Genomic DNA, 9,455 nt, shown 5'->3' on the forward strand with positions numbered 1-9,455 from the left:
CTTTGCTATTTGAGACAATGTAAGAAATATTCTTAAGAATAGTCGCCGCAGCACACCTGCAATATTTTCTCTCCTATCTGGGAAAGAAATGGCCGGGTGATATAGAAGTCAAGGTTCAATTTCACAAGATATTGTCCCCTTTTGTTCTGTTTCTCCCTCCTGCCGCTAGTCCATGAGAGCTCCGGTTAATCATCTGGCACGCCGGGCTTACCCATTAGAAATCTTACAATGGCCACGGAGGTGAGGTCTCTGGATGAACAGCCACTGAGGTAAAGCCCTGAATTGTCACCTGCAGACTGAGGAGTGGGGGCAGTGCAGGGCAGGTGGATGACCAAGGCTGCCCTGGGGAAACTCCAAGAGTGGGGCTCCAAGAGAGGCAGCCCCTCCTCGCCTTCCGAGGCCATCAGCTAAGTGAACACAGGGTGCAGGCACCCCACCCCACACCCCTGCCCCAGCTGCCACCAGACAGGGAGAAGACATTAACAAGAGGCAGGCGCACTGATCACTGGCATGTGGGAACTTCAGGAGGCGGCTTCTGGGACAGAGGAAGCAACTAACTGTGGCCTTCAGAGAAGGTTTGCTTTATTTCTTCAACTCTCAGATACCATAGAAGCAAATCAAGAATGGAACAGGAAACGCAGGGGCCCAGACACCAACGTCCTCGGAGGGTCCAAGGACATCCAGACTTGCTGAACATATCCAGGGTCCACCTACATGCCTCCAGAGGGATTTTCTTGAGCCAGGGACACCTGGAGAAGGAAATGCAGACAACTTCAAGCAGGTGGGAGTGGCCCGCTTTGGATCCTTGCTGAACTGACCTTGACCTCTTCCTCTGGGGCAGAGCCGGCTCCTCCAGAAGTGGCAGGGTGCAGGGACCTGAGAGGCTGGCCTTTAGCCGAGTCCAGTGAGAGCCTGTGGGAGGCTTCCCTGCAGTGTCACAGCCCTGACAGGTGCCCATCAGCTCTGCGTCTCCTGGGGGAGGATGACAGCCTGAGTTGGCTTCTCTGGAGCTGCCAACTGTTTGGCTTGGGGAGAGGCCCTTGCTGGGGCCAGCCCCCCTGCCCCGGTGGGTGTACATAAGGGGCCTGCGGCTCTATCCCAGCTGTCTGGAAAACTGGGTGGGTCTGAGGCTTCTCTTTCTGGTTTTAGATTTGATCTCTGGGAGAAAACTGGGGTCTTGAGAGATTTCCTCTGAGCTCTCTCAAATGGATCCTAGTTCCCTGAGGAGGCATCTTAGGAAGACCGAGGCTTCCCAGGACTGGATTGCACCATTGGGAAAGGCTCTGGGGGAGCTAAGCTGGATGCCGTGGGTGGGGGGAGAGGTTTGATTTCTGAGTGTCTGGGGAGCGGGCTCTAGGATGAGCTCGGAGCGCTGGGTTTGGGTAGGCCCTGCTGCCAGGAGGAGGCGCTGTTCATTTCTCTTTAAACACTCTCCTCCAGTCCAAAGGCTGAGCTGAACCTCGAGAAGAAGCCAAGGCACTGGCCACAGAGCCTAGGGGACAGTGGGCCACAGAAAGAGTCGGTGGTCCCAGGCATCGTGGATCTGGAGCTGACCCGAGAGAAGATGAGGAGCCCCAAGGCCATGCCCTCTGGCACCTACCGCTTTGGCCGGCTCAGCCACCCCCATCACGTGACCCACGTCCCAGGTAGGGCCAGGTCAACTGGGTCTGGCTGCGGGTGGGGGGATGACTGGGGAGACCACTAATTGACCCCGAGGACTGGAAAGGAAGTATTCGGTCCAGCCCACTTCCAGGCCCAGGCCCAGAGAGCAGGGGCCTGGCCAGTGACCAAGCCAGGATGACGTGCAGGACAGGCTCCAAAGGCAGCCCTGGGGCCCCCCATGGGGCTCCCTCACTGCTGTCTAACACAGGCCCTCGGCCACCTGCCTGCCCGTCACCAGCCTTGACTGGGTATGAACTAGAGGATGACGTTTTCGAGGTCCTGAGGATAAAACAGACACAGGGGCTGCTGCCCTGGAGCTGGCACCTAGAGGGGAAAGGGTCGGAAGCAGGTCAGAGGCAAGTGCCATTTTTAAAAGGTGTCAGGCAAGACCAGGCCAATAACCAGACATTGAGTCAGGAACCAAAGCAGGCGGAGGGATCAGCACATACAGAACCTCGAGGCCAGAATACCCTGGTTGTGCCCGAGGGACAGCAAGGAGAAGTCGTCCCCGCTGTGACCACAGCAGAGGAAGGACAGGGAGATGAAATGACATCAGAGGGCAGCAGGGCCAGATCAGGTGGGCCTTGCAGGCCACTGGGTTCACCACTAAGCCACCTCACTGCATCAGATGGCCTCTCCGTACCGCTCAGAGTACAGAAGTGAAGGAAGTGAGATATTTTTCCGGGCACAGGGGCGTCAGCCTGTCATCATCCCCGCCACTCAGGAGCTGAGGTGGGATGGCGAGTTGGAGGCCAGCCTCAGCAACTTGGCAAGACCTTGGCTCAAAATTTAAAAATAAAAAGGGCCGGGGAGGTAGCTCAGTGGTAGCCCCCTGGGTTCCATCTCCAAGGCTTCACAAAGTAGAAAAATAAACAAAGAAGTGAGGCCTGGGGAGGGTGGGGAGGAACTGGTGTGGGTCATGGGCAGGAGAGATGTGAAATGCCAGGTGGCGTTCAGAGGACAGGTGGAGGTTGATCCAGGTGGAAGCTGATTGAAATCAGAGGGAGGTGTCAATGTGACGGCCATGAGAGGACAGCTGGTGTTTGAAGTCAGAGTCACCCGGACTCTAGGTGGACACGTTCTCCACCCATGAGCCACCCCTCCCCATCTCCAGACTGAGAGAAGGCAGAAGTTCTCTCCAGAGGGTCTCTCCATCTCTTTCCCTGTGGATCCATTGCCCTGCCATAGGAAGCCAGAAGGACCCCAGGACCCGGGTCCCACGAAGGGTGGGATCTTGTCTCGCCTCTGCCCAACTCACTGCATGACCCTGAGCAGGTCTCCCCTGACCCCCACCGATCCTCAGTGTCCTGTGGCTGAGGCGGTTGTTGGTTCAGGGGGTTGCAGGGGCCCTCCTGCCTCTGACGACCTATGGAGCCAGAGCTCTCCCTGCCCCACAGCCTTTCTCTGGCCTCCCGGAGTTCCCAGGGTCCCCTCAGACCCTCCATCCCACAACCTCTAACTCTTCACAGATTTCACCGGGAGGCCTGTCTGTATCGTCAGGAACAAGCTCTCTGCGAGCCCCTTGCCTCGTTCCTCAATCTTATCCCAGTGTCTGAAGGTGATACCCAGCATCTCTGTCCCCATTGGGGACCCACAGTCCAATCGGAACCCCCAGCTTTCTTATGGTGAGTACTTGGGCCACACCCTTCTCCTTGGGGGCTCCCACCTGTCCCCAGGGCTGCCTCACTTGGGTGAATGTCTGAGAAGGAAAGGGCCATTGCTCTTAGGTCAGCAGAGTCCATCAGGAGGACCCTGCTTCCCCCCACTTTCTTGGTGGGCCTCATCTCTGTATCCCCACCTCAGCCCCAGGTCCTAGTCCTCAGAGAGGCACCCCTGCTTGGATTTGAGGTGGTTGACGAATAATAAAAAGCAGAAGACAAGTTGTTACTGGCAACAGTCATGTGACTGACAGCTACAGACAGGAATGACATTTAAAATATTTAGTATTTCAAAGACGCACAGGCCCCAGCCCATCTGAGCCAACCACCTGGGTGCTAGAGCACTTCCCCCTGCCAAGCCCTCCCTCCTCTGCTACTGCGGGGTGGGAGAGTCTGGTTAGTGGGGGGGGGGGGGTCTGGGGAAAGGGCTGGCCAGACAGACTTGGAGGGCTGGCTGCAGAGCTTTATGCCCACCCCTCTCAGAGTTGCTTGGGGTCTTAATAACTGGCTCAGCATACCTCCCGAATCTCAGTCCTGGCCTCAGGTTCCCCAGGAGGCACAGCTAGACAGACCCCAGGTATCTAGACGCAGTGGCCCAGTGTCTCCTGGACCTCCCAGCAATGCCGCAGGCAGGACAAGCAACATCAGTCCCCTGTAGAAGTGAAGTGACCACACACCTCCCACCTGTGGGGCAATTCCTAATGCTCCTCCTCCAGGACCCCACCCCCCCTCTCCCTTGAGACTGGGCAGGGAAGCCTGGAAAGGAGCCGGGAACTCTTCTACCTAGAACCTTCCCCACCTCCCAGCCCTGGGCCCCACAGGGGAGGAGCAGGGGCCCAGGATCTTCTCCCCTCCTCTCAGAGGCCTGGAAGAAGGAGCTGAAGGAGCTGACTTCAAGGGTGGTCATGTTCACCAAGGAGACAGAGCAGAACAACAAAGAGGTGGGTGCTGAACAAAAGTGCCAGGCGAGGGTGACAGGAAGTCAATGCGCGCCTTTGTACAGAAGTTCCTTCAGAGCATGGCTGGAGGCCCTGGGAGAAGGGGCCAGAATGCAGGCACTAGGAGGGGGGTGAGGGTCAGAGGAGGGCCGGAACAGACCTCCTGGAAAAACCCAAGCAGGGCTCCCAGAGAAGTGGGCATTTCCCAGGGAGGCCTTCTGAGCCAGATCTCAGACAGCTGCAGGACCTCTCTAGACACCAGGAGCTGGAGGACAGGGAAGGAGTGGGCAGCAGTAGGGGAGGAGGAGCCTGACTTTGAATGTGGGGAGCGCTTCACTTCCCAGCTTGGAGGGTCTGACCTCACGAGGAGCAGATAATCATGGGAAGGCTTCAAACCAGATGGGGTAACCTCATGGGTACGTTTGATAAAATGGCAGAGACAATTCAAAGGCAGCTGAAGGTGGTCCGAGGACAGGCAGCAGAGGCTTGGACTCTTGCAGCTGAGGCTGGCCCTGACCCTTGTCTTGGGCAACCAGAGTGGAAAGGCCGGGGCCTGGCTTCTGGTTCCTACTCTGAGCACACTCACTCAGGGCAACTGAGCTGTCTGGGCCTCTGTTTCTTATCTTTAAAATGGGGAGATGGATACTACAAGACTTAGCTGAAATTTTAAGGGAAGGAGGCCCCGGGCCTTGTGCCCAGAGGCCTGACTGTCTGAGACATAGAGAGGGGCTAGCTGAGGGGCCTGACTGGAGGTATCTGAGCTATGAATGGAGGCGGGTAGAGGGTCCTTGATGCAGGGTGCTGTGTTCCAATCTCTGATGGGCTGAGAGGAGGGGCAGCCAGGAGGTCCGGCCTGAGAGGAAGAAGCAGAGCCACTCGGGTGTCCCAGCTGCCAATCTTAGATAGTGTGGCTTTGCAAGGTTGAGCCCTGTGGTGAAGGGCTCACTGGGGCTGAGCCTGGGATACTCAAAGATGGGCCTAGGACAGGGTGGGCGTGGCCTAGCTGGCATCCTGGGTCCCCAGCAATGCTGTGACACTGGAATTTGAGGAGGCAGGTAGCACCCAAGAAGTGTGAACTGGCCTCCCCATCTTGTCCCCTCTGTCCTCTCCCTACCCTCTCACTGGCTCCTGGAGTCTCTGTCACTTTTGTCCCAGCAGAAAGAGGAGCCTTTGAGGGAGCAGGGAGCAAGGTACTCAGCGGAGACAGGTAGGCTCATCCCGGCTTCCGCCCAAGCTCTCAATCGCCATGGCTCCCAGCAGGGCCAGCGGAGCCACCTTTCCAGCAGAGATAGAGGAGTCCAGACCTCTGTCTTGCAGAACCAGGAGCTGCTGGTGAGCCCCACTCTGGGGGCAGAGACTGTCGAAGTCCCTGTCCCCAGGCTACCACTCTTCCAGACTGCTTTAGGGCATGGCCTGTCCTGGGAATGCCCACTCCAGCAACTGTCAGGAAAACCCCCACCCTGGGAGTCAGCAGCCTGGGCTCCAGGGCCCTCTGCCTCTAGAGGACCCTGTCCCATTCTGTGTAAGTCCTTCCCTCTTCTGGGCCTTGGTTACATGATGCATCCAAACTGGGCGCAGGCTCACATTCCCACGGAAGGTGCCTTAGGCTGTTCATGAAGGCCGCTGCAGGGGTGGAGGACTGAGACCCCTGCAGGTGGAGGTCCTGCCTGGGGCACTGGCAGATCACCCTGGAGGCTGAGTCTCGCAGCCTGCAGACCCCCCTGAGAGGGGTTTAGCCTGCTCAGAGCCCCCTTCTCCACGCTAAGTTCACCATCACAGCTGAGATGAGTCCTTGCCTCATCCAGTGGTCAGCACACTGCAGGTCCCTGGACGCTGACCTATGTCTTCCAGGAAAGGTCAGACTGTAGCATCTCGTCACCTTCCTGCCACCAGTGTACTCAGGCAGGCCGGGCCTTTGGAGCCTTCTAGCACCGTGGACAGAGCAGACAGGGCCGGGAATCCCCATTCCACAGATGGGGGGAAGTGGCTGCTGAGGCCTTGCCAGGTGGTGTTCTGTGGCCCAGGTCCCCAAAGAAGGAGCAGCATAGCCCGTACTAGAACCAGCACTTTCTCCACCGCAGGGCGGCCCCCCGGCACCTGGAGTTAGGTTCTCAGGTCCTGTGGGGAGGGGGCACAGGGCAGGTAAGTTGGATGCGGAGCACGGAGAAGGGCCCGGGGCAGATCAGGGTGGGTCACACACAGGTGGGTCTTGAGGGTGAGGGTGGGCACCCCAAAGCAGGCAGAGGCCTGGGGAGAGGTCCAGCCCATTTCCCATTCTGCCAAGGACAAGACAGACCTCTGGGTCTGAGAGGCCCCAGGAAGACTGCCCGCCAACTACTGAGGGAACCCACGTTTCCTAGGACTCCAGGGGCTCCATCTCCCTCCATGGGCCCAAACTCCAGTCCGCCATAGCCACTTCCACCGAGGAAGCACCTGGGTCTCATCTGAGGCCGAGGTGGAGCTTCTCCTGATGCTACCTGGCTGGCGAGCGCAGGGGAAAACGGGCCCCAAAGTGGCAAAGATGCCAGAGGCTGAGGATGCGGGGATGAGCCCTGGGTGCCCACTGACCGGCAGGAAGGAGTCCCACACTGAGCAGCTTGCAGAACCAGCCTGCCCCGACCCTCAGGCTGCCCACCGCCAACTCCCCACCACTTTGATATCACCTTCAGGCACTGAGAGCTCCGGGGTGGGATGGCCTCTGGGGTACCCGGAATTCCCAGATAACGGACCCGGGCTTGTGGGACTCAGTGCGTCTCTGAGGAGGTGACTGGCCAGCTCTGCCTGTGCCTTCCCAGGGAGGGACCCTGGGGTACAGCCAGCCCAACGAGGCTCTGGGAATGAGGTATCCAAGGAGCTGATGTGTGAGGCTTCCCTCCACCAGACTCCCTGCCAGGGGTCTTCCTCTCTCCAGGCCTTGGAGTCCTTCCCTGTCCAGTGAGGAGGTTAAGAATCTCCCTCCAGGGGACTAGGGGATGACTCAGTGGTAGAGCACTTGCCTAGCATGTGTGAGGCCCTAGGTTTGGAAAAAAAGGAATCCATGGCGTTGTGAGAGGAAGTTCTCCATAAGAGGCAGACAACAACCTCTTGCTGGTTTGGGACCAGTTTAACCAAGCTTGTGGCTCTGGGAGCCCACTGCAGGGGGAGGAGCCCTTGGTGCCCCAAGTCCACACCTGCCCGCACTCCTGGCTGGGCCTGAGCCAGGCCCGTCCTCTGCCTGCAGATCCTGGAGCTCCTTTGTCAGATCCTTCAGACGGATTCACTGAGTGCCGTCCAGTACTGGCTGCTGTATGCCACCCCCACGGGTGAGGACCTGGCCACAGGGCCCCCTGCCTGAGTGGACACTGCCAAGGCCCCGCCCTTCTTCTTGGGCTCTGCAGGATTCAGATGTCCCTGAACTCCCACCCCACGGCCTTCCCTCCACTTTTCTGCAGCTCCAAAGTGGCCATCCCCTCCTCCCTGCGACACAGCAGGTTTCCTGTGGCCACCTTGGAGTTGACCCCCTCCTTGAGCTGACCCCAGGGCTAAGCAAGGAGGGAAACATTCAAAGATCACACTTAGCAGACATAGTGCTTCACACACACATCACAGTGGGAAACACACACACACACACACACACACACACGTGCAAATGCAAGAACACTCGTGCACTCACAAGAGAGTACAAATACACTCCAGATACAGATTGGGACAGTGGACAGAGGGTGCCTCTCAGGGGGAAGGTGAGGACTGGAGAGAGCTGTGAGACTTCCTGGGTGGGAGAGTGAAGGAGGAGGGAGAGGGGGACTGGAAGGAGGAGGAGGAGGACCCTCAGGGGAGGAAGGATGGTGGCCAAGGAGGGGGGTGGGCAGGATGGAGCGGGGATCAAGGCAGAGACAGACGTGGAAGGACTAAGTGCTTCCCAAGGTGGTAGAGGCGGGGGGCCTCCTCTGCAGGGACCCGTGGGCAGAACGTGGGATGGTTACAGAACGCTGCCCTTGACCTTGCCGCTAGACACCCGTCCGGGGACAGGAAGCGGCTGGGGCTGACTCTGCCCTGCCCTGTGCTTTCAGAGAAGGAACTTGCTCTGGCACTCCTGCAGAGGGCGGTGTCTCAGCTTCTCCCTCAGCCCTCAGCCTCCCCTCCAGCAGAAAGACTCTTGAACCAGCCTCAGCAAATTCAAGAAGCACCTCAAGAGAAGCCTCACTCACCCTCCAGGTGGGCCCCACACCTGCCCTTCCGTTCCCAGAACTGCTTCCTCAGCCTCAGCAGCTGGCCTCCGGGGTGAGGCCTGCAGGACCCAGAGAGCTTGGCGTTGGCCAGCACCTGGGCTGACGGTGACCGTCCTGGAGCAAGAGCCCCTCCCCCAGGAGGGACCCTGCGATTGTAGCCCAGCTGCCTGGAGGTCCAGTCAGCCTAGACTCCGCTGCCTGCTGTGTGGGGGGAGGAATGGGTCCCAAGGCAGGGCGGGCAGACTAAAGTAAATGTTCAGAATTTTACTGGAGCAGCTGACTGGGTGTATTAATGCTGATGTGTATTGACTTGGGGCTGGCTTGGAAAGAATAAATTAATTGGAAGCTGCAAAGGTTGGGGTATCTAGGAGGTATTTAGGTGACCCTTCTAGTCTAGAGCTCTGAAGGCTGCCTGGGGGCAGTGGCATACACTTCAGTCCCCAATGGCTGGAGGAAAAAGGGATGAATCAGGAATTAGGGAAGGACCCACAAAGCAGGTGGCTGGAGTCTGCATTCAGGGAGGCGACCAGCAAGGTGGAGGGCACATTTGCCTGAAGCTACTGACATCTTACACATCTTGAGTTTAACAACAACCCACAGAGGCAGTATCACCTCCGTTTTACAAATGAGAAAATGGGCTTAGGAACATTTGAATAATGTGCCCCGAAGTCACCTGGCTAGTCAGCAGAGGAGAGCTGGGATTCAGTCTCAGACCTGTCTGACCACGAGCCCAGCAGCACCCAGATTCATCCAGGGAGCTTGTTAAAAATGTACTAGCTCAGCGGCAGCACGTTTGGCCCACACCAAGGCCCAGGTTCAATCTCCAGCTCTGTAGAAGAGAAAAGAGCAGATCCTTGGAGATTCCAATACAGCAGCATGTGGGTGAAGGAAGCAGGCTGTATTTGAAAAAAAAAATTGTTGTTCTTTTTAGATATACACGACAGTAGAGTGTATTTTGATGTATCATACATACATGAGCATAACTTCCC

General features: G+C 57.8%; 1 protein-coding gene across 1 annotated transcript; it reads left to right on the plus strand.

The window, feature by feature from the left end:
- Positions 1 to 228: 228 nt before the first annotated feature.
- Positions 229 to 8,682, plus strand: Tbata (thymus, brain and testes associated). The gene is made up of 8 exons (XM_015500464.2): positions 229 to 269; positions 1,441 to 1,646; positions 1,871 to 2,011; positions 3,132 to 3,287; positions 4,182 to 4,261; positions 5,414 to 5,590; positions 7,479 to 7,560; positions 8,308 to 8,682. Exons 1-8 carry the CDS (start codon positions 229 to 231, stop codon positions 8,520 to 8,522), a joined length of 1,098 nt encoding a protein of 365 aa, XP_015355950.1. The 3' UTR covers positions 8,523 to 8,682.
- The last annotated feature ends 773 nt before the right edge of the window (positions 8,683 to 9,455 follow it).

The sequence above is a fragment of the Marmota marmota genome, unplaced genomic scaffold (genome assembly GCF_001458135.2).
Source record: "Marmota marmota marmota unplaced genomic scaffold, marMar, whole genome shotgun sequence".
Taxonomy (NCBI): Eukaryota; Metazoa; Chordata; class Mammalia; order Rodentia; family Sciuridae; genus Marmota; species Marmota marmota.

What these genes read in the sequence shown, in the direction of transcription:
- Tbata (XM_015500464.2), top strand. Translation starts at nt 229, where the DNA reads ATGGCCACGGAGGTGAGGTCTCTGGATGAACAGCCACTGAG. An exon ending in TCACGTGACCCACGTCCCAG is followed by an intron (nt 1,647 to 1,870) that starts GTAGGGCCAGGT and finishes TGTCTAACACAG; the next exon opens with GCCCTCGGCCACCTGCCTGC. An exon ending in GAACCCCCAGCTTTCTTATG is followed by an intron (nt 3,288 to 4,181) that starts GTGAGTACTTGG and finishes CCCTCCTCTCAG; the next exon opens with AGGCCTGGAAGAAGGAGCTG.